This window comes from Pongo abelii, chromosome 20 (genome assembly GCF_028885655.2).
Source record: "Pongo abelii isolate AG06213 chromosome 20, NHGRI_mPonAbe1-v2.0_pri, whole genome shotgun sequence".
Classification (NCBI taxonomy): Eukaryota; Metazoa; Chordata; class Mammalia; order Primates; family Hominidae; genus Pongo; species Pongo abelii.
Genome location: NC_072005.2, coordinates 3,343,094 through 3,367,622, shown reverse-complemented (window position 1 = coordinate 3,367,622; position 24,529 = coordinate 3,343,094). Strand labels below are relative to the sequence as shown.

Sequence of the window (24,529 nt, the reverse complement as noted above, 5' to 3'; positions counted from 1 at the left end):
CTCAAGGATCCGCCCGCCTTGGCCTCTCAATGTGGTGGGATTACAGGCGTGAGGCGCCGGGCGGGCGCACACTTCTTAAGATATTCCAGTTGTATTTGTGAGTTCCCCCTGTGTCCAGAGTGGCAGGGGGCCTGGGCCGGGACGGGAGGTCACAGCCATCTCAGCTCAGCCCCTGCAGCAGGGATCACGAGGGGGTGGCCCTGAGGCTGATGGTCCCCAGGGCAGGGTGCAGGGAGGAGGGACTCCCTCAGTTAATTGTTACACAGGTCCAGAGTCTGGCCTCCCGGAGGGAGAGAGATGGGGCAGGAGCTGGCAGGGGAGGGGCAGGATGCTCAACCAGATGGTGCCAGGGGCGGGCCCCGCTCCCAGGTCTCAGGCATCCCCCGCCCCGGGACCGCCTGTGCCTTATCACGGGGAGGCAGGGCCTCGCCCATACCAAACCTGTGGACGCTGACCCGGGACCGCCGCTGGCTGACTGCTGGCTCGCTCGACCGTCATGGAGACCCTGGGGGCCCTTCTGGTGCTGGAGTTTCTGCTCCTCTCCCAGGCGGAGGCCCAGCAGGGTAGGTGCAGAGGGCCGGGAGGGGGCGTCGCGTGATGGGGGAGTTGGTCAGGTGATCACCATCTCCCAATTTTCCATGGCGAGAAAAAGGAGAGGGGGCAGGGAGAAAAGGAAGAGTGGCTTGGAGGCCCTCCTCAACCCCCGCAGTCCCGCCCGGCCTCCCTCTGCCTTCCTCTGTAAGGGCCCTCCCCCACCGCCCAGCTGAGCCTTTCTCCTCTCCAGCCCTTCTGAGCACACCTGGCTGAACCCCCGCCTTGAGCTCGGCCCCACTCTGAGCTCCGGCCTCCTTTACAAGCCCCTCCCCATCTAAGCCCCCTCCTCTTTTGTAAACCACTACTTCTCACTCCTCCTCCTTTATAAACCCCTCCCCGAGCCCCTCCTCCTCTGTAAGCCCCTCCCCTCTGAGCTCCTGCTCCTTTATAAGCCCCTCCCGCTGAGCCTCTGCCTCTATAAGCCCCTCTCCCTCTGAGCCTCCTAGTTCACAAGCCCCTCCCCATCTGAGCCCCTTCCTCCTTTGTAAGCACCTCCTTCTCACTCCCCCTCCTTTATAAACCCCTCCCCGAGTCCCTCCTCCTCCGTAAGCCCCTCCCCTCTGAGCTCTTTCTCCTTTATAAGCCCCTCCCCCTGAACATCTGCCTCCTCTACAAGCCCCACCCACTCTGAGCCCCCTAGTTCACAAGCCCCTCCACATCTGAGCCTCTTCCTCCTCTGTAAGCCCCTCCTTCTCACTCCTGCTTTACAGACCCTCCTCTGTTGTAAGCCCCTCCCCTCTGAGCTCCTCCTCCTTTATAAGCCCCTCCTCTTGAGCCTCTGCCTCCTTTATAAGCCCCTCCCACTCTGAGACCCTCTCCCCTTATAAGCACCTCCCCTCTAAGCTCCTCCTTTATAAGCCCCTCCCTCTAAGCCTCTGCCTTCTTTTATAAGCTCCTCCCAAGAGCTCCTCTGTTGTAAGCCCCAACCCCCCTGACTCTTCTTTATAAGCCCCTCCCCATCTGAGACCCTCTTCTTCACAAGCCTCTCCCCATCTGAGCCTCCTCCTCCTTCATAAGCCCCTCCTCTGAGCTTGTCCTCCTTTATAAACCCCATCCCTGAGCCCCTCCTTTGTCATAAGCCCCTCCCCTCTGAGTTCCTTCTTTATAAGCCCCTCCCCCTGAGCCTCCGCCTGCATTATAAGCCCCGCCCCTTCTGAGTCCTTCTGATTTGTAAACTCCGTCCCCTCTAAGCCCCCCTTCTTTTATAAGCCCCTCCCCTCTCTGGGCCCCCAGGCTCCCTCCCACTCTGGTAAGGTACCCTCCCCCTCTCTAAACCCTCCCGACCTCCCTACGCCATCCAGGTCTCTGAAGCTTCGTCCCTTTCCGATACCCCCTCTGTTGGAGCACCCCCGGTGACCTTCTCTCTCTCCTTGCTAGGGTGGTGGGGGAATGGGGGTCTTCTGCCCTGTCCTTCCTCTGAGTCGAACCTCCTCAACTTCCTGCAGCCACGGAGCATCGCCTGAAGCCGTGGCTGGTGGGCCTGGCTGCGGTAGTCGGCTTCCTGTTCATCGTCTATTTGGTCTTGCTGGCCAACCGCCTCTGGTGTTCCAAGGCCAGGTGGGCGCCCGCCCCCACCCCACTGCCCCCACAGCCTTGCCCCCACCCCCAGCTTCCCAACCCTCTCTGGTACCCCCATCACCAGCCTCGAAGTCCGAAGGTCTCCCATTTCCCTGCTGCTCCTCTAACCCCTACTCTCAGAGCCCAGACCCGGGCCTGCACCCGCCCCTCTCCCCAAGACAACCAGCCCGGCAGCCCAGCCCTTCCCTGCGTCCTGGGGTTCATGAGCCCCGGCTGGGAGGTTGAGACAGAGGCTGAGGCTGTCACACTGCTTCCTTCCCTTTACCGCCCCCTTACTCCCCTCCCGCCCCCTCCCACCTTTCCCTTTATCTCTGCAGGGCTGAGGACGAGGAGGAGACCACGTTCAGAATGGAGTCCAACCTATACCAGGACCAGAGGTACTATGCGTGCCGGTGTCGGGGGTCTGTGTGAGCCCCTCCTCGGGGTGGGGGAATGGGGTGTGCACAGATGACCTTACCGTCCTGAATCCTTCAAACACATTCCTGCCCTGGGACCTTCACCTTTCCTGTGTCTTCTGGCAGCTCCTTCTCCTCCTCCAGTCCCTACTCAGGGGTTTCCAGCCTGGCCACCAGCCTTCCTGACACTGTCCCCAGCCCCAAGGCTGATTCACACTTATCACCAGTGGAACTGTCTTAGTCATTCACTAATTTTGAGACATTACATGGTGCCTTCCAGTTGTGTAGGCAACTTAGCTTTGGTCCTGGCTGTGTCCTCATACCCAGCGTTAGGCCTGGAACACAGGAGGTGCTTAATAAATACCTGTTGAAGAAGACTGTGGTGTAGGATTGTGTAGGTGTCTGTACAAGGCCTAGGTATGGGCGACCCACCTGGACTCAGTGTCTGCTATGGCTCTGACTGCCTCCCAACCCGAGGATTCCCACAGAGGGCTCAGAGATGCAGACATCCATCACCCATCCACCCATCACCCACTCATCCACCCACTCACCCATCCACCCACTCACCCATCCACCCACTCACCCATTCACCCACTCACCCATTCACCCACTCACTCACTCACCCATTCACCCATCCACCCACTCACCCATCCACCCACTCACCCACTCACCTGTTCACCCACTCACCCACTCACCCATTCACCCACTCACCCATCCATCCATCACCCATTCACCCACTCACTCATCCATCCATCCATCACCCATTCACCCACTCACCCATCCATCCATCACCCATTCACCCACTCACCCATCCATCCATCACCCATTCACCCACTCACCTATCCATCCATCACCCATCCACCCACTCACCCATTCATCCATCACCCACCATCCATCCATCCATCATCCATCCATCCATCATCCATTCATCACCCATCTGTTCACTCACCCATCTGCCCACCTACTCATCCATTCACTCACCACTTATCCACCCACTCACCCATCCATTCATCACCCCCCATCCATTCATCACCCATCCATGCATCACCTACCCATCCACCCACCCACCATCCATCCACCCACCATCCGTCTATCATCCATCCATCCATCCATCCATCCATCCATCCATCCACTCACCCAGCTGCCCACCCACCCATCCATTCACCTACCACTTATCCACCGACTCACCCATCCATTCATCACCCATCCATCCATCACCTACCCATCTACCCACCCACCATCCATTCACCCACCATCCACCATCCATCCATCCATCCATCCATCCATCCATCCATCCATCCATCCATTCACCCACTCATCCCCCCACCCATCCATTCACCAACCCATCCACCCACTCACCCATCCATTCATCACTCATCCATCCATCCATCCATCCATCCATCCATCCATCCATCCATCCATTCACCCACCCATCCCCCCACCCATCCATTCACCAACCCATCCACCCACTCACCCATCCATTCATCACTCATCCATCCATCACCTACCCCCCATCCATTCATCACCTACCCATCCACCCACCCACCATCCATCCATTGACCATCCATCATCCATCCATCCATCCATCCATCCGTCACCCATCTATTCACTCACCCACCCCCCGACCCATCCATTCACCAACCCATCCACCCACTCACCCATCCACCCACCCGCTTATCTGTTCACACACCCATCCATCTACCCACCCATCTATCCATCAGCCATCCATTCACCGTCCATCCACCCACCCATCTATTCATCCAGCCATCAGTCCATCATCCATCCACCCACCCACCCATCCACCCATCCATCCATCCATCCATCACCTATCCATCCATCACCCATCTATTCACTCACTCATCCACCCACACAGCCATCCATCCACCTACCCATCTATCCATCCATCCATCCATCCATCCATCCATCCATCCATCCATCCATCCTTCCAGGGCTGGGGGCTCTGTCTTGGGCAAAGGCTTGGGGACAGGAGTAGGAGAGTGGGAGCTGGGAGGTGACCAGCCTGGCTGGGAGAGTCTCAGCTGAGTCCAAGATGTGCCTGAGGGAGAGGACCTGAGTGGTGGCTTTGTCTAAGACCTGGCTCAGCCCCAGTAAAATATGATTCCTACTCCCAGGATGTACTGGGGGATCTGGATCCCACCTGTGCACCTGTACCTGTAGCTTCCTTTCTGCCTTTTTCATTCCTCCATCCATCCACCCAACCATCCACCTGTACATCCATCTATCAGTCTGCCCGTGCAGTCCTCACCCTTCAACCACCCATCCATCAGTCCACCTACCATTAGCCCATTGATCTGTCCACTCACTGACACACCCACCCACCCATCTATGCATCCATCGAACTATGCAGTCTTCACTCTCCAACTGTCCATCCATCAGTCTACCTATCCATTAGCTCATTGATCCATCCACCCACCTACAGTCTCATTCATCCTCTATCTATCTATCCATTGATATGTCATTCTCTTCTTCCTCCAATTCATCCATTTATCTACTTATTAATCTGTCCCCCTCTCCATGCAACCATCAATTCACCTAACTGCTTATCTACTCATCCATCCATCCACCTATACATTCATTCATTGATCTATACATCCATCTATACTCCCATCCACCCATTCTCCATTCTCCATCCCCCCATCAACTGATCCATCATCCTCTCCTTCCTGCAGTGTATCCATTTATCTTCCAATTCATTTATTCAACCTCCATGCAGCAATCCATTCATGTAACTACTTATCTACTCATCCAACCACCTACCCATCCATCCATTCATCCACCAACCCATTCATTCATCCATCCACCCATCCATCTATCATCCATCCATCCACCATCCATCGGTCACCCAGCCATCATCCGCCCACCCACACACTCACTCATCCACTCATTCACCCACTCAGTCACCCATCTGTTCACCCACCCATTCATTAATTCATCCACCCACTCATCCATCCATTCATCCACCCATTCACTCATCCACCCACCCACCCATCCATTCACCCACCATCCATCCATCACCTATCCACCTATCATCCGTCCACCCACTCAACTATCCACTCACCCATCCACCCACCCATTCATCTGTCTACTCATCCATTCATCATCCATCTATCCACCCACCCACCCATTCAACCATCCTTCCAACCACTCACCCACCTAGCCATCCACCCATTCATCCAGTCATCCATACACCCATCCATCATCCATCCACCCACCCACTGTCCGCCCACCCATCCACTCATCTACCCATCTATTCCCTAACTTCTTTACACACCTACCCATCTATCCATCCATCCATGGAGCAGTTGAGTCTTAGTTGCAATGATGATATGCAGTGTGAACCTCCATATCATCTGCCCAGCCACTGCACCCAGCCTCAAAAGCAGCCTCCTTCGCCAGGAGTAAACTGAGTCCCAAGAGGCAACAGGGGCCCTTTGGCTTATGTCCATCCATCCATCCATCCATCCATCCATCCCTCCATGGAGCAATTGAGTCTTAGTTGCTGTCTTTGTGAAATGGAAATCATGAGGCTGCGTAGTTAGGGTTGTTTTGAAGATTCGCTGATATACCACTTGTAAAACACTCATCATGTGGGCTGGCTCCAGTGAATGGCCATTAAATAGGAGTGTCTCTTTTTCTTATTATGGTTTGGGGCCTTTCTATACCTACAGTGAAGACAAGAGAGAGAAGAAAGAGGCCAAGAAGAAAGAAGAGAAGAGGAAGAAGGAGAAAAAGGCAGCGAAGGAAGGAGAGAACAACTTGGGACTGGATCTGGAGGAAAAAGAGCCCGAAGACCATGAGAGAGCAAAGAACACAGCCATGTGAAGATTCCTGGCTGCCTCTTCCAGGCAGTCCCCCAGAGATGCCCCCTAAAAGCAATGCCCTGGACTTGAAGCCCGTGAAATGACTCCATCTGGGATTCAGAATACAGTATTATCAAGTGAAGAAGGCTTGGAACCCACCCCACCTCCCTCAATGGGGGCTCTCTGGGCAAACATGGTTTTCATGCACCCCTCTTCCTAAGCTTGGTCCCTGCCTGGTGATTCTTCTTATACTCAGAGAGCATCCCTGGTTGAGGAGACACCCGCATCCTCCATGATCTCATGGCTCCACCTGCTTTTACCCACTGACTGATTTCTTTTCTCTCTGCCTGATGTCTACTGACCAGAACTTCCCCTCTCCCATGCACCCACTCCCAGCTGAGAGCTGCTTCCCGATGGCCTGCATTAAAGCATTCGTAAGGGCCTTTTGGAAGGGCTCCTGTCATCTCTTGGGACTCAGTTTACCTCTGGGGAAGGAGGCTGCTTTTGGGGCTGGGGGCGATGGCTGGGCGGATGATATGGAGGCTCAGGCTGCACAGGTGCCCAGACGCCCTGGGCAGATTAAACGCTCCCCCGGCAATCTGGTTTTTTGCTGTCCTGAGCCCTGGACTTTGAGCCCTGAGCGCCGTCTCCAGGCAAATCTTTGCTCCTTCCCCCACCTCACCGTGTTTTGGGGCACGTGACTTTTTTCCTGGGAGCTGTATCTTGGAGGGTGGGGGGTGCCCCAGGGCCCTGCAATATCTTGGAAAGGGACTAGCACTTCCTTTTCCCAGTTTCTGTTCTCCCACTTCCCCTCACCTTCTCCAGGCCCTGGACCTTGCCCTGAACAATGATCATTTCTCTTTTATTTGAGATGGTGTCTCGCTCTGTCACCCAGGCTGGAATGCAATGGTATGATCTCGGCTGACTGCAACCTCCGCCTTCCAGGTTCAATCAATTCTCCAGCCTCAGCCTGGCCACAATGACCATTTCTTAATGAGGACCTTTTTCTTTTCTTTCTTTTTTTTTTTAGACAGAGTCTCACTCTGTCGCCCAGGCTGGAGTGCAGTGGTGCAATCTCAGCTCACTGCAATCTCTGCCTCCTGGGTTCAAGTGATTCTCCTGCCTCAGCCTCCTGAGTAGCTGGGATTATAGGCGTGCACCACCCCCTGGCTAATTTTTGCATTTTTAGTAGACATGGGGTTTCACCATGTTGGCCAGCCTGGTCTCGAACTCCTGACCTCAGGTGACCCGCCCACCTCAGCCTCCCAAAGTGCTGGGATTACAGGCATGAGCCACCATGCCCAGCCCATTTCTTTTTTTTCTGTTTTTTGAGACAGAGTTTCGCTCTTGTTGCCCAGGCTGGAGTGCAGTGGTGCGATCTCGGCTCACTGCAACCTCTGCCTCTCGGGTTCAAGTGATTCTCCTGCCTCAGCCTCCCGAGTAGCTGGGATTACAGGCGCCCGCCACCATGCCTGGCTAATTTTTGCATTTTTAGTAGAGACGGGGTTTCACCATGTTGGCCAGGCTGATCTCGAACTCCTGACCTCAGGTGATCCACCTGCCTAGGCCTCCCAAAGCGCTGGGATTACAGGTGTGAGTCCCCGCTCCTGGCCCTTTTCTTTTCTTTTCTTCTTTTCTTTCTTTCCTTCTTTTTCTTTCTTTTTTTTTTTTGAGATGGAGTTTTGCTCTTGTTGCCCAGGCTGGAGCGCAAGGGCACGATATTGGCTCACTGCAACCTCTGCCTTCCAGTTCAAGCGATTCTCCTGCCTCAGCCTTCCGAGTAGCTGGGATTACAGGCATGCACCACCACGCCCGGCTGATTTTGTATTTTTAGTAGAGATGGGTTTCTCCATGTTGGTCGTGGCTGGTCTCGAACTCCTGACTTCAGGTGATCCGCCCGCCTCAGCCTCCGAGAGTGCTGGGATTACAGGCGTGAGCCACCGCTCCCAGCCTGGCCCATTTCTTAATGAGGACCTTGATAAAGGCTGGCATTGTGGCTTTGTTCTGGGGCCCAGGGCAGGGGCTGGGGTTCTGGTAGGATCCAGCTCAGAGGGTGGGGAGCTTCCCTTGGAGAACTCTTCTAAGACCATCCACTAGGGGGTGAAAAATCCTCAATAAATAACTAGTATCCCTGCAATCCCAGTGCTTTGGGAAGTGAGGGTAGGATCACTTCTAGGCCAGGAGTTCAAGACCAGCCTGGGCAACGCAGCAAGACTCGTCTTTACCAAAAAAAAATTAATTTTATTATTTTGTTTTTAATTTTATTATTTATTATTATTATTTTTTGAGACAGAGTCGCCCTGTCGCCCAGGCTGGAGTGCAGTGGCGCGATCTCGGCTCACTGCAAGCTCTGCCTCCCGGGTTCATGCCATTCTCCAGCCTCAGCCTCCCGAGTAGCTGGGACTACAGGCGCCCGCCACCATGCCCGGCTAATTTTTTGTATTTTTAGTAGAGACGGGGTTTCACCGTGTTAGCCAGGATGCTCTCGATCTCCTGACCTCGTGATCCGCCCGCCTCGGCCTCCCAAAGTGCTGGGATTACAGGCGTGGGCCATCGCGCCCGGCCTTAAATTTTTATTATTATGATTTTTTGAGATGGAGTCTCGCTCTGTCGCCCAGGCTGGAGTGCAGTGGCGTGATCTCGGCTCACTGCAACTTCTGCCTCCCGGGTTCAAGCGATTCTCCTGCCTAAGCCTCCCGAGTAGCTGGGATTACAGGCACCCACCACCACTTCCGGCTAATTTTTTGGGTATTTTTTAGTAGAGATGGAGTTTCACCGTATTAGCCAGGATGGTTATTATTTTTTGAGACAAGGTCTCACTCTGTTTCCCAGGCTGGAGTGCAGGGGGCAGGACTTCTCCACTAGGGGGCGTTTGGAAATTAAAAAAAAAAAATCAAATATTTTGTAGAGACAGGGTCTTGCTCTATTGCCCAGGCTGGAGTGCAGTGGTTCCATCATAGCTCATTGCAGCCTTGACCTCCCAGGCTCAAGCGATCCTGCTGCCTCAGCCTCCTGAGTAGCTGGGACCACAGGCACATAGCACACTCAGCTATTTTTTTTATTTTATTTTTGAGGTGGAGTCTCCCTCTGTCACCCAGGCTGGAGTGCAGTGGCACAATCCCGGCTGACTGCAATCTCCACCTCCCAGGTTCAAGCAGTTCTCATGCCTCAGCCTCCTGAGTAGCTGGGATTACAGGCGACTGCCACCACACCTGGCTAATGTATAAGTTCTTAGTAGAGACGGGGTTTCGCCGTGTTGCCCAGGCTGGCCTCGAACTCCCAGGCTCTAGCAATCCACCCTCCTTGGCCTCCAAAAGTGCTGGGATTAGAGTTGTGAGCCACCGTGCCAGGCTAATTTTTATTTTTTGATAGAGCTAGGGTCTCGCTATGTTACCCAGGCTGGTCTCTAACTTCTGACCTCAAGCAATCCTCCCATCTCTGGTCTCCCTAATTGCTGGGATCACAGGCATGAGCCACTGCACCCGGTCGCATTTGGAATTTTTTTGCGGGGGCATTTTGGGTTGTCAGAAGCCTGCCCCCGTTTTAGGGTGGGGAGTCAGGGGTGACCAACCCAACAGCCTGCAGTACTGGGACAGCCCTCACCTCCCAGCCAGGAATCTCATCACCCCGGGGCCAAGGGCTGGACACGACCGAGGCTTTCCGTAAGATCCAAGGGGAGGCTAAGTTTCCACCCCGCTGAGTTTCCACCCTAGCCCCGGCTGATCCCCTGACTCCAGCTGAGACCCCCTGACCTCGGCTCAACCCCTGCTCTACAAGAAGCCTCCTCTGGCCTGGCTGGAGACCCCGTTTCCCGCTGCAGAGAGGCACTGGGATGGGGGAGGTGGGTGGGGGTGGGGGGGTTGGGGGTGGGGGTGGGGGGGTGGGGGGGGGTCCCCGGCCTGTCCACAAGGGGGCGCCAAAACCTCGCTGCTGAAAGTAGTGGGGGCCACCCAAGTTGGAAGTGGGATGTGAGAAGGGGCCTCGGACCCCCCATCCTCGGTGTCCTCGGTGCCTGTCACCAGGAAGCGGCATGGGGCCGTGTCAGGGAGGACGCACTGTGCCTGCTGCCCTGTCAATGCACCCTACCTCGCTTCTTTGTGCCTCAGTTTCCCCATTTGCAAAAAAGAATCGCCTTGTGGTCTTGTGGGTAGGATGGAAGGAGCTCATGGGGCAAAGAGAGTTTTTCTGGCTCAACCTGGGGTCTCTTGGGGTTTTGGAGTGGGGGACAGGATGGAGGGCCCCATCTCAGCCCCCTCAATAAATAGCCTCTCATACTCATTTTGTTGTTTTCTTGAGACAGGGTCTTGCTCTGTCGCCCAGGCTGGAGTGCGGTGGCACGATCTTGGCTCACTGCATCCTCTACCTATCAGGCTCGAGGGATCTTCCCACCTCTGCCTCCCAAGTAGCTGGGATTACAGGAATGCACTACCATGCCTGGCTATTTTTCTTTTTTTTTTTTGAGATAGGGTCTTGCTCCATTGCCCAGGGTGCAGTGCAGTGGTGTGATCTTTACCTCCTGGGTTCAAGCAATTCTCCCGCCTCAGCTTCCTGAGTAGCTGGGATTACAGGGGTGCACCACCACACCCGGCTAATTTTTGTATTTTTAGTAGAGACAGGGTTTCACCGTGCTGTCCAGGCTGGTCTCGAACTCCTGACCTCAAGTGATCCTCCCGCCTCTCAGAGTGCTGGGATTGCAGGTGTGAGCTACCACACCTGTGTCTCCTCTCACACCTTTTTTTTTTTTTTTTTTTTTTTTTTTGGAGTCTCACTCTGTTCCCTAGGCTGGAGTGCCGTGGTGAGATATTGGCTCACTGCAACCTCCGCCTCCTGGGCTCAAGCGATTCTTGTGCCTCAGCCTCCCGAGTAGCTGGGATTACAGGCATGCGCCGCCACCTCACCTGGCTAATTTTTGTATTTTTAGTAGAGATGGGGGTTTCACCAAGTTGCCAGGCTGGTCTCGAACTCCTGGCCTCAAGGGATCCAAGTGCCTTGGCCTCCCAAAGTGCTGGGACCGCAGGCGTGAGCCACCGCACCCAGCCCCTCTCACACCCCTGATTCTCCCGGGCCCCAGCCTCCTTCCCCTCTGATCTCAGTGTGGGAGGGGCCCCAGGGCTGGAGGGGACAGAGCTGGACACGGTCATGCCCCCTGAGTGGTCAGGGCTGGGGCAGGAGGGATTGGGGGTAGAAGCTCTGCTGGGGCAGGTGGGGAAGGCTTCCTGGCCGAGGGTGTATCGAAACCATGTTGGGGCCCATCCTTCTGCCCCAGCCCTCCATGGCTCCCACCTCCTTCAGGGGAAAAGTCAAAGTTTTCCCTGTGACCCACAAGGCCCCGAATGACCTGCCACGTCCCTTCCCTGCCCCCTCCAGTCCTCCCTCCATCCCTCTCCTCACTCTGCTACAGCCACAGAGGCCTCCTCACTGTTCCTCCATTGAAGCAGGCATGGTCCCGCCCTGGGGCCTTTGCAGGAGCTGTGACTTCTGCCAGAATTTCAGGATGCTCCTTCCCTCCCTCCCTCCAGACCTGTCTAGATGGGACCACTCCCCACCCTTCCTTTGTTCATTGGCCTACTCATCACTTACCTCCTCTGACATCTTTTTTTTTTTTTTTTTGAGACGGAGTCTTGCTCTGTCGCCCAGGCTGGAGTACAGTGGCGCAATCTCGGCTCACTGCAAGCTCTGCCTCCCGGGTTCATGCCATTCTCCAGCCTCAGCCTCCCGAGTAGCTGGGACTACAGGCGCCCGCCACCACGCCCGGCTAGTTTTTTGTATTTTTAGTAGAGACGGGGTTTCACCATGTTAGCCAGGTTGGTCTCGATCTCCCGACCTTGTGATCCGCCCGCCTTGGACCCCCAAAGTGCTGGGATTACAGGCTTGAGCCACCACGCCTGGCCCTTTTACTTCTATTTTATTGATTGATTGATTGGAAACAGGGTCTTGCTCTGCCGCACTCCAGGCTGGACAGCAGTGGTGCAATCACAGGTCACTGCAGCTTCAACCTCCAGGGATCAAACAATCCTCCAATCTCAGCCTCCTGAGACTACAGGTGTGTCACCACGCCCAGCTAACTTTTTATCTGTAGAGATGGGTTCTCACTATGTTGCCCAGGCTGGTCCTGAACTCTTTGACTCAAGCAATCCTCCTGCCTTGGCCTCCCAAATTGCTGGGATTGCCGGTGTGAGTCACTGCACCCGGCCACTTCCATTTGTTGTTCACTGTTTTTCCTGACCTGGAGGAAGCTGTAGGCTCCAAGAGGGGAGCTGAATTTGAGTGTTTTGTTCACTGCTGGGTCCTAGGGCTTGGTACTCAGGAGATGCTCAGGAAATCTTTGCTCAATGACTGGGAGTTTGCCAGGTAACAAGAGAAGCTATTTTGTGCATTTATTGAGCACCGACGGTGTGCCAGGCTTGGATTACTCCAAGGCACAAGGGAGGGGACGGAATCCCCTGTGCCTGGCACGGAGTGGGTGCTCCGTAGATGCCTCATGGAATTCACCGATAGCTCTGAGACTGCTGGGGGAGGGAACCAGGCTGGAGAAAGGTGGGAAGACTTCCTGGCGGAAGAGGACACCAGGGTGAAATGTCTGCACAGATGGGGAGGCAGGAATGAGCAAAGGCTAAGGGGTGTGAAACGGCCCATCCTACAAAGGAGAAGAGGTTACAGCCTCCAGGGGCATTGCTGGGACAGGTCTGGCCTCAGAGGCTCATTCAAAGCCACCATCTAAAGTGGGTCTCCCCCACCCCTGGGCACTGTGGACATGGGCACTGGATCAGTCTCTGGGGTGGGGTCATCCTGGGCACTGTAGGGTGCTGAGTGGCATCCCTGGCCTCTACCCACTCCATGCCAGGAGCACTTCCCAGTCATGACAACCACGGATGTCTCAGACATCACCCAGTATCCTCTGGGGAGTAGGATCGCCCTTGGGTGAGACTCCCTGGGTTAGGGGATTTCATGGACCCTCCCAGTAGACTGCGTCCCATGATCCTCCACCCTGCTGAGGTCCTAGGAGGCTGCACACATTGGAATCCACACCCTGAGTGGGGAGGGAGCGAGAGGAGAATCCTAGGAGCTGCAGGTCTCCCTGGTTCCTGTCATCCACCCCATTGGGAGCTTACCCTGGTGTCTACTGTGAGCAGGGAGCAACTCTGATTTTTTTTCCCCTCCAAACAATCAAAGCAGGTCTCTCCGCACCAGGCACTGTGGATGTTTTGTGTGGATGAATCTTGGTCCTGGGCACTGCAGAATGCTGAGCAGTGTCTCTGGCTTCCACCCACTCCACGCCAGGAGCATCCCCCAGTCGTGGCAACCACAAATGTCCCCAGATATTGTCTAATGCCCCCGGGGGACACTTGATCTGAAGCTTTCAGAATCCCAGCCTGCCCATCCACGGGGCTTGGGGGTCCCCCCCAGCTCCCTGCAGCCTCTGCCCCTCACCTTTCCAAAGGACACAGAGCAACCCACACGGGACTTGGAAAAGAGGACCCGGGACAGCCAGAAAGAGTCAAAGCATAGCTTGTTTAATTTTTATACATTTTTTTCTTTTTTCTTTTTTTTTGTCTTTTATTGAATCTTTTATGGAATCCCCCTTTTTTCATTTTCATTTTTTTTTTTTTTTGCATAGGGAACAAATAAACAAAATAATGACAGCCAGAGTCACTTTCTGTAAATGGTACTTAGGTAGGCGCGTCCGGAAAACCGAAATGACTGCGTAATATACAAGGTTATGATTGGAGTATGATGTGAGGGGCGGGGTGGGGTGGGGGGAGAGCCGGCGGGTCTGCCCAGGGTTCCCCTTGTCCCCCTCCTGTCCTCGCTGTCGAGAGGAGAAGTAGGAGGAGGAGGGGAGGGCGGGGGACCCACTGGAACCTTCTCCGGATTGGGTTCATGAGCATTTTTGTGGGTGTGTATGTGTGTGTTATCTGGTGTGCGGTAAGCAGAAAGCTAGAAGGAGAGTAAACTATCCTGGTGATATCAGTAAAATACAAAATGGAAACAACAACAAAAAAATCTCAAAGGGAAAAGGAAAGGAAAAGCAACACCACCCAAAGAGAAAAGGGGGGAAAAAAAGAAAGAAAAAAAAACCCAAAGGAAAACGTTTTGTTTTGTCCCTCCCTCCTCTCAGCTGCTCCCCGACCCCCCACTGTATGCCCTGCCCCATCCTGTCCCACCGGAGCCTTTGCTTGTTCTTTCTCTGTGTGAGAATGCTCGGGGCTGGGTGGGCAGGAAGCTGGGGGCACAGGCTGGGACCCCTGGACTTGAGGCGGCTTTGGTTTTGGGGGGGCCTGGCTGGGACCCAAGAGGAGAGGATGGGGTATGGATGCAGTTGAGGGGCCGGGGCAGCCCGTGTCCCCATTTCGGCGGGCTCTCTTCCAGCCAGGAGATGTGTGTGGAAGGCTGGGGGGTGGTGGCTTGGGGGTGCATGACTTCCTCTCCAGGGCCCTTATTCCTGTGGGATCACCTTCCTCCTTCCTGTCTCAGGTGTGAGCAAAGCCTCGGGGAGGGGGCTGCCAGGGACGGGGGTGGGGCAGGAGAATCCCAAAGCCACACCAGCAGACATGTGAGGCACTGCTTGGGAAAAGTCTGTTTTGGTATCACTGGCAACAAGTCCTGCTGGTACTGCTTTGGGTCCGCCTCCTCACCTCGCCCTGCGGGGAGGTCAAGGGTGGTGGACTGACCCCACACTCTGTACCACTGACCAATGGATGGGCAGCGGTGTCAGTTTGGAGGTGAGACTCTCAGGAAGTGTCTGACGTGGCAGAAATGGGGAAAGACGGGAGGATGCGGAGGAAGCTGGATTGAGAGATGTATGTCCCAGCACCCTCCAAAGAGAAAGTAAAATCCGGGGTCTCAGAGAGAGAATCCAGACCAAGATAAAAGGTAGCCACTGTATATTCTGTATTATGAGAAACAAATTCCAAAATTTTATATATATATATATGTATAGTATAGCCCTACACTGGAGGCCAAAGTACCATTGGGGAGGTCAGAGTGGGGAGGGGGGCCTGCTTGCTGTCTCTTCTGGAGGGCTGGACAGTTGCTCCTGGTTCCAGGACCTGTCTTGCAAGGGACAGTGGGGTGCAGCCAAGTCTGTCTGTGCCTGGGATGCTGCTGTCTCTCAAGGTCCTGGGGCAGGGAAGGTGGAATTGTCTGCTGCCTGGGGACCTGCAGGGGGACCCAGGTCTGGCTCCTAAGCGGCAATCCCAAGCGAGTCCCCTTTGGCATTCCTTTGGGATCTGATTGTCTAGCCCAGGGTGGGGCCCTGGGGTCAGAACCTGGGTTCCAGACCTGGGCATGAAGGACTCCAGATCCTCCTCTCCCCAGTCAAATAGGGCTGGGTCTTCCTACTCCTCCATGCTCCATCTCCACCCAGGTCATTGTCAGGTGCCCCCACGGAATGGGGACAATTTGCATATATTTGGGAGGCCTCCCTATTCTTTCCCACAGCATGGGCAGACCCCAGAGTGAGACTGGGGTGGGGGGGTGCCTGGCATAGGTGTGGTGTCCATAGCAGGGGTGGGTGATGGGGGCTTCAAGAGGGGGGTGGGACAAGATTTGAGAAGATGTCAGTTTCATAAATGTAAAAAAAAAAAAAAAACAACAACCAACACTCCCGCCTCCACCCAGGGATGACGGCACCCCCTTTTGTGAACCCAAACTACAGAGATGGGCATGGAATCCTGCTTCCTGGTGTTTTTTGTCTTACTCTGTCTGCAGCAAGGCGCCTGGGAATTTTGCCCTACAGGGACCCTGTAGCTTTTCCAAGAAACGGGGAGGCGGGGAGAACTAAACATGCTGCCCGGCATGGGCTTTTGCCTGCTGTACTCAGCCAAGGTGTCAAGTGAGCCCAGGAGGCAAGCTCGGGGTGAGAAGGGTGGCGTCCAGCCCAGGACTCTGGGCCCCCGGGTGTGGGCTGTGCAGGGACGTGATGGTCTCGATAGTGATGGGGCCACCACTCCCTTTGCCTCCAGTTGCTCCCAGTTCCCTGGCAAGACAGATTTGCTCAGGAGGGGGGCAGAAAAAAAAAAAGCTAGAAATCAGCTACATGGATGCTGTGCACAGCCAGCCCAGGCTCTCTGGCCAATGGATGTTACTTAAGGGCAATGTTGTGGCCAGCTGTGGTGGTCTGGGCTCTCCCTCTGTGTCCCCTGGGGAGACTGCTGAGGTGACTTTTTGGAAGAAAACACGGGATGACTGTATGATGGTGGCTGTGGAGACCACCCAAAATCCCGGGGTTGGGGGCAATGGTGAATGAATGGGACCATCTGCGTGGGTCCCTACACGAGATGCTTGGAGGGGCTGGAGGTGGTGAGGGCTGCAGGAATGGCCTAAGGTTGGAGAATCCCAGCCCTGGGTCCTCCCTGCCTGGCTGCCCCACTAACCATCTGGCTATTGTCTTAGCTTTGGTCAAGCAAAAAGCAAAGGAAGCTGGAGTTAAAAACAAAAAGAAAAGAAAAAGGAACAAGAGAAAATAAAATCAAGGACAAGACAACAGCATGGTCAGCCACCAGACCACGGCCTGTGACTCGGTGCCGCCTGGCTGTCCCTGCGCCCCGCCGGACCCTCGGCTGGGCCTCCAATGGCTGAGCCAGGCCCGTGGGTACAGACAGACAGACAGATATTGCATATATCAGGTTTTGTTTTTGTTTCATACCGGATACCCTTCATATTCACAGCTGGAAGACAGAGACAGGGGATGGGGGACAAAGGAGAGGGTGGGAGAGAATGCCACCTGGGGTGGTCTCCGGATAGGGGAAAAGAGGTCCTTTGGCAAGAAGGGTGGGGGTGCACGGGGCAGGGGAGAGGGGGTGCCTCTGAGGTGGGTGTGGAACAGCATTTGACCCTGAGCCAGGGGTATGCCAGCCTGCATGAAAAGTGGGGAGCGGGGAGTCTGGCTGCGGGTGGGGTGGCCACCCCATGGTTGGAGGGACAGCCTGCAGTGGGTCGGTGAATGGTGTCTGGGGGCCGGCCTGTGGCCTAGGGACCAATCAGAGAGGAGAGCCCTTTCCCGGAGCCAAGATGGGCCCCGGAGGTCTGTCCTCTGGGCAGGGGATTCAGAAATGACCCCTCTGGGTACCCGAGAGCAGGCTTGGGGGTGGTAGAGGCTGAGCACCAGGGGGCACCCCTGAATACAGCAGGAGGGGAGACAGGATCAAGGACAGCCAGGGGCTGGGTAGACCTGGGGGCAATTGTTTTCAGTGGCTTGATTTTTAGCGTGGTTTTTCTTCCTTTTTTTTTTTTTAGATTCTCACTTTCTTATTTTTTATTTATTTTTTTACAAATAGAAATACATCCCTTTTCAATTTTTATTTTTTATTTCATGTCACTGTTTTGTCTTTTTTTTTTTTTTTAACTACACGAGCAGAACATGCAGCTATGTGTGTGCGCTGATATTGTTTAAAGGTAATACTTATTCTTGGAAGGCAAGGCACATCTTGTGGTAGAAAATTTCGTGCAAATTAGGAAACATGGAATATTTTTTAAGGTTTTTTTTGTATCTTTTTTTTTTTTTTTTTTTTTTTTTTAAAGAGGAAGTGGGGGGTGGAGGGGGCGAGGGACAGGGAGATAGAGCCAGGGATAATCTGCCATGCATGTGTGTCAGCGCCGCCAGCTGACCTCGGGAGCCAGGTCGCAGGAGTCCTTGACTAAGCACCATGCAAAGTTAGGTAAAGAGTTGGTTCTCGTCGCGCCCTGACCCCTCGGGAGCCCGGCTGGCCTCCCTCCCCCACTCCACGACCCCCACCCTGGCTGAGAAGCTTCCGGATACCCCAATGGCACAATCCGACCACCCCCTCCCCCGCCCGCCCTTCTGGAGAGCGGCTCACGCTTTGATCCCCAAGGGCCACCGGGGGAGCGGGCCCCGAGGACAGACGGACGGACGGACCAAGGGCTCGAGGCCAGAGGATGGCGAACCTCTCTTGGGGGTGATGGGGAAGGGTCCTGGGTCTTTCTCTTTAGGAGCGAGCGGGTTCGCCAAGCTCCTGAAGCTAGTTTGGGAGGAGAGTCTGGTTGTCGGGGGCTGGGGGGTGAGGCTAGGAGCAGGTGAGACCCAGAGACCTGCCCTGGCTTTGGCCTGGGTCAGGGGAGGGGGCCGTGGTGGGGGGAGTTTTTCCCTAGGCATGGAGGTCAGTTGGGGCTGGGCTGGGTGGGCCGGGGAGGGGTCCTTGTGTTTGAGCTCGGTGGCCCTAAAACACCTTACACCCCCTCCCAGGCCTCCCCTAAAGATGGCGATCCTGGGGTGGGGGTGGAGGTGTGGATGGGGCCAGGGAGCCGGGGTGGAGGGGGCACCTGGCGTCCCCAGCTTAGTGTTTTTGGAGCGGCTCAACGGAAAAACGCTTAGCAGATGGGAGGCCCCCTACACGGCCGCGGGGGGGCCCCGAGGTGCGACGCCAAACCCCCCGAAAACCCTCCCCATTCCGAGCGGGGACCGCTGGCGTCGGCCTCCTCTCTCCTCTGGGGGCCCAGCCGTAATGCACGTCCCCCAGCTGGGCCCCGCGTCGGGGGGAGGCGATGAAAGTGCAAACGGCGGTCCCCCTTCGCTGGGAGGCACCAGGGAGGGGGGTCGCTCCAGAATGTAAGGCACTGGCAGCGGAGGCGTGGGGGGCGCACCGGCTTCCCCAGAGCCCACCCCCGCGCCCCGGCAGGGCAGGACGCTTGGGAGGTGACGCCCAGCTCTGCCCCTCGGGCCACGCAGGGGCCCCATCTCTCTAGCTCTGGGGGGGCACGGCGATGAGGGTTGACTGGAGGGGCTGGTGGAGGGGCTGGAGGGGAGGGGGAGGAGGCCCGTGGCCATTCCGTGTCCCAGCTGGACAAAGGGGGGGGCGGGTGGTGGGAATCAGGCACTTAAACCACTCGCTCTCACCTCCCACCGCCAGGGGCTGATGGGGGCGCTCCAGACGGGCACCCCCAACTCAGGGAGCTCTGGGTGTCCCGGCTCCCCCATCCCCTTCCTCGGAAAGTGCATTTCTTACAGTGTGTGCAATGTGGGTCCCTCCCTTTGGGGGTGTGAGCCGGGCGAGGTGGGGGGGCCTCCTATGCCGGGGGTGGGGGGTGGAGGGGCCGGGGCCAATTGCATAGAGACTTCTCCTCCCAAACGGGCGGGCGCGAGGGCTGAAAGAGTCCCCAGCGAGACAGCGAGTCGGCCGGCGCTTTGGGAGGGGCTTGTGGGGAGGCCCCACGGCAGGCAGGGCCCCCTCGAGGGGCAGCAGGTGCCTGGGCCTCGCTTCCTCCCCTGGCCAGGGCTGGCAAGCGCCACGCACCCTCGTGACAACATCACTTGCCTGCCCCTCCCTGCCCGCCTCTGCGGCCGGGGTCCGCTGTGTCTCCCCTTCCCCCCAGTGGCGGCGTCCTCGGTGGGGGGTGAGGGGCCGGTCCGTGTCCGGCAGAGGCGCGGGGGCCCGGGGAGAGGTGGCCTTGCTGGGTGTCGCGCCTGTCGGCCCTGGGCACAGGCTCCAGGCTGTGCTCACCTGGTCTCCGGACAGAGCCAGGGCCTCCGGGGCGCGGGCGGGTGGCCGGCGTCTGTCCTTCCGGAGCAGCAGGCGGAGAGGAGATGAATTAATTTAGGAAGACGCCCTGTCCCGGGTCTCCCGTGGGGGTGGCGGGGCCTGGCCCTCCAGTCCTGCGGCCTTGGCGTCCCGAGAGTTGGAAACGTTGCGTCTTTACCTTTTGTCTTCTTGCTTGGGTGGGTTTTTATTTTTTCTTTTTCTTCTTTTTCCTTTGTTTTTTCTTTTCCTCCTGCGTGTGTGCGTCTATGTGTTTTGTCTTTTCCGCCGGGCTGGGAGTCGGCAGGGGTGTTCTTGTTCACTCTAATTTTCCACCGAAAACGTGGGCCGGGGGCGGCTGTGCTGCCCCCTGGGATTCCTGGGACGATGGAGAAGGGGCGAGGGAAGAAGACCTTTGCTATCCCAGATACCAGGACTGAGTGGCCCAGTGGCGACAGAGAGAGGGAGGGAGAGAGAGAGAGAGGGAGAGAGAGAGAGGGAGAGAGAGAGAGAGGGAGAGAAAGGGAGAGAAGTCGAGGGGTCAGACTCTGCTGCAGACATGGTTTACCTCTTCCCACGCTCACCCCCCACCTCCTGCAACCCTGTGACCTCAGTTTCCCCATCCCAGGCTCTAACAACCTGCTGGGTGACCCATGGCAAGTGACTTTGTCTCTGAGGAAGGCTGCCAGACACAATACAGGATGCCCAGTGAAACTGGAGTTCTGGTTAACACAGAATTCTTTTAGTATAAGTCTAGCCCATACAACACTGGGGATATACTTATACAAAAAAAATGATCCATTTATCTGGAACTGTATTTTATATTTTATTATTTTATTTTATTTTTTGAGATGGAGTTTCGCTTTTGTTGCTCAGGCTGGAGTGCAATGGCGTGATATTGGCTTACTACAACCTCTGCCTCCTGGGTTCAAGCAATTCTCCTGCCTCAGCCTCCCGAGTAGCTGGGATTATAGGCGTCCACCACCATACCTGGATAATTTTTGTATTTTTAGTAGAGATGGGGTTTCACCATATTGGCCAGGCTGGTCTCAAACTCCTGACCTCAAGTGATCCACCTGCCTTGGCCTCCCAAAGTGCTGGAATGACAGGTGTGAGCCAGCGCTCCCAGTCTGGAACTCAATCTTACTTTATTATACTATTTTATTTATTTATTTATTTATTTATTGAGACGGAGTCTCGCTCTGCTGCCAGGCTGGAGTGCAGTGGCATGATCTCGGCTCACTGCAACTTCTGCCTCCCAGGTTCAAGCGATTCTCCTGCCTCAGCCTCCTGAGTAGCTGGGATTACAGGTGCCCGCCACCACACCCAGCTAATTTTTGTATTTTTAGTAGAGACGGGGTTTCACCATGTTGGCCAGGACAGTCTCACTCTCTTGACCTTGTGATCCGCCCGCCTCGGCCTCCCAAAGTGCTGGGATTACAAGCGTGAGCCACTCTGCCTGGCCTTTATTTTATATTTTAAAAATTATTTTCTTCTCTATTTATTATTTATTTATGACACAGAGTCTTGCTCTGTTGCCCAGGCTGGAATTCAGTGGTATGATCTTGGCTCTCTACAACCTCCGCTTCCTGGGTTCAAGTGATCCTTGTGCCTTAGCCTCCCAAGTAGCTGGGATTACAGGCCCGCCCCACCACACCCAGCTAATTTTTGTATTCTTAGTAGAGACCGGGTTTCGCCATGTTGGCCGGGCTGGTCTTGAACTCCTGGCCTCAAGTGATCTGCCCACCTTGGCCTCCCAAAGTGCTGGGATTACAGGCGTGAGCCACTGTGGCCAGCCAATTTATTATTTTATTTTATTTTGAGACAGGGTCTCGCTCTGTTGCCCAGGCTGGAGTGCAGTGGTGCCATCATAGCTCACTGCAGCCTCCACCTCCTGTGCTCAAGTGATCCTCCCACCTCAGCCTCCTGAGTAGCTGGGACCACAGGTATGTACCACCACACCTGACTAGTTTTTTGTTTGTTTGTTTGTTTTTTGTAGAGATGGGGTTTCACCATGTAGACCAGGCTGGTCTTGAACTCCTTCCTCCCAAAGTGCTAGGATTACAGACATGAGCCACCACCTCAGCTGCCTTGTTTACTTTATAAAGAGTTTTTTTGTTGATTTTTTGAGACAGCGTCTCGCTCTTGTCACCAGGCTGGAGTGCAGTGGTGCGATCTTGGCTCACTGCAACCTCTGCCTCCCGGGTTCAAGTGATTCTCTTGCCTCAGCCTTCCGAGTAGCTGGGATTACAGGCATGTGCCATCACACCCAGCTAATTTTTGTATTTTTGGTAGAAACGGGGTTTCTCCATATTGGCCAGGCTGGTCTCAAACTCCTGACCTCAGTTTATTCGTTTGACTTGGCCTCCCAAAGTGCTGGGATTACAGGCATGAGCCACCGCACACGGCCTTGAGAATGTTTTTAAAAAGTAAACAAGAGGCTGGGCGCGGTGGCTCATGTCTGTAATCCCAGCACTTTGGGAGGCCAAGGTGGGTGGATCACCTGAGGTCAGGGGTTCGAGACCAGCCTGGCCAACATGGTGAAACCCCGTCTCTACTAAAAAATACAAAAATTAGCCAGGCGTGGTGGCACATGCCTGTAATCCCAGCTACTCGGGAGGCTGAGGCAGGAGAATCGTCTGAATCCAGGGGGCGGAGGTTGCAGTCAGCCAAGATCGTGCCATTGCACTCCAGCCTGGGCAGCATAAGACTCTGCCTCAAAAAAAAAAAAAAAAAAACCGAAAAAAAACCAAACAAAATTCTCCTCTTTAATGATACCCCCAGGACCCCCACGAAGGAGGGGGTAGGTCTCCCTCCCCTGCTCTGTTTTGTGTGAAGAAAGTGAGGCCCAGAGAAGTCAAGGAACTTGCCCGAGGTCACCAGCATGCAAGTGGCACAGTGGGAGCTTGAACTCAGGCCTGTCTGGCTCTGGCTCTCACTTCTGCTCCTGCCCAGGGCCAACCCCCTCGCCTGCCTCTCAGGACCCCCTTGGCATCTTCTGAGCACTGTCCAGGGCGTCCAGGGCCCATCCTGTCACAGGTCCCCCGGATGGCCCCCCCTCACCCCACAGAAGCTCACTAAGCACAGGGGGGCTGAGGATGACTCTCAACCTCCCAGAGGCGGGAGACCGAGGCTAAGGGAGGGGAGGTCTGCATGGGGCTGTACCCAAGGTCACGTCATTTGGGGACAGCTCTGGCCTCAGTCTGCAGAGAAGCTGCTGTCCAGACCCCTGCCCTGGAAACGCAAACTCCAACCCCAGATGGAGCATCCAGGGTGGACTGGGAGGGGAGGGCTGTGCCTCTGGACCTGGGGAGACCCCTCCACTCCCCCACTTGAGGTTAGAGGCAGGGCCGCCCCCCACCCCTGCAGCAAATCATTCAACAGAGCCCCTCCAACCAGGCAGCCACTGGGCCAGCCCATCGAACTGGCGCCACAGTGGTTCCCAGCGCCCCACCTCCAGCCAAGTTCAAGTTCATCTTGGCCATTACCTCATGTCTGGTTTCTGTTGGCAACCGACAGACTCTGGGCGTGACCCTTCCCGTGGTGGACCAGCCTCCCCTCAGCCCTTCCTCCCTCCTCCCTCCCCTCCCCTTCCTGCCTGGCTGTGTCCCCAGCAATGGGGCGGGGGTGGGGTGGGGGCACCCTCAACTCCACATCCTCCCACTCAGCTGAGGGGAGACTGAGGCAGCGGGTGTGAAGGGTGAGGTTTGGGCTCTGGTATCCTGCTGGCCTGGCTGCAGCCGCCTGTGTGGCTCCGGGCATGTGGCTCAACTCCCGCCTTGCCCCCCACCCTCGGTTTACCCACCTGCTTACGTGGGCTCCCGTGCAGGAGAAATGTAGGGGCGTGGAGGACATCACAGAGGGGAGGGGCCGGGGCATCAGAGCCACCCAGCCTCACTGTGGGGGGATTGATAGGGAAGGACATGGGGGGATGGGTGGGTAACTGACCAGGGCGAGATCAATTAGCACAGACCATGGGGAGGGATATCGATGGGGGAGAGTCCATGGACTGGGGGTTGTCGGGAGCCGGAGAGGCAGAGGGAAAGGCGCGCCCACCCAGGCTTTGGGGGAGGACGGGGCAGAGGGAAGCAAATCCGCCAGGAATAGAGGAGGCGGAGGCAGAAGTGCTGACTGGCCAGAATCGGAAATGAGAGGCCTCTGAGCTCAGGGCCCTTTGAGCGGGAGCGGGGAGAGGGGAGAGCGGGGTCTCACTGCTTCTTCCCTCCCTCTCTCCCGGGTCTGCAGGGAGGCGGCGGCGTCCGGCCTCACCCCAGGTGCTCTTAGTCCAGTCAGGGCAGCAGCAATGGGGTCCTCCCCAGACCTGTGCTCCCTGGATGCCCAGTTTGGGGACCTCGCCTTCCCCCGAACCCATGCTCCCCTGAGAGCCTCTTGACAATGTGTCACCTCCCTTCTGTGCTCCAGAAAGTTCTGACTCCCAGGCCTGGCGGGTGGCCACTCCCTCCCTCTAAACCCTTCTATGGCTCCCCACTACCCCAGAGCAAAGCCCGCATCATCTGTCTGGCCCCTGCCACCGGAGTTCTCTCACATTCCAGCCGGTTCCCCAACCCCCGACCCGTACCATTGCCTATGCTGAGCCCCCTGCCAGTGCCCCCCTATACCCCATTCTGCCAGCCCTGGTCCCGCCCTTTCTGGGTCCCCAGAGGGG

The 24,529-nt window shown here is 56.0% G+C and overlaps 2 protein-coding genes across 6 annotated transcripts in view; one reads left to right on the top strand and one right to left on the bottom strand.

Annotated features, from left to right (window-relative positions):
- Positions 1-381: 381 nt before the first annotated feature.
- On the top strand, positions 382-6,986 carry SMIM24 (small integral membrane protein 24). The gene is made up of 4 exons (XM_024237692.3): positions 382-563; positions 2,040-2,151; positions 2,490-2,549; positions 6,257-6,986. The coding sequence occupies exons 1-4, from the start codon at positions 497-499 to the stop codon at positions 6,408-6,410; spliced, it is 393 nt and encodes a 130-aa protein (XP_024093460.1). The 5' UTR covers positions 382-496; the 3' UTR covers positions 6,411-6,986.
- Positions 6,987-13,881: 6,895 nt separating this feature from the next.
- Positions 13,882-24,529, bottom strand: part of NFIC (nuclear factor I C) — a 110,559-nt gene continuing 99,911 nt past the window's right edge. For all 5 annotated transcript variants that reach the window (XM_024237688.3, XM_054539334.2, XM_024237691.3 and 2 more), the window contains one exon: positions 13,882-20,299. In XM_024237688.3, coding sequence (XP_024093456.1) covers positions 20,282-20,299 — 18 coding nt within the window. In that variant the 3' untranslated portion in view covers positions 13,882-20,281. The remainder of the gene's footprint in view (positions 20,300-24,529) is intronic.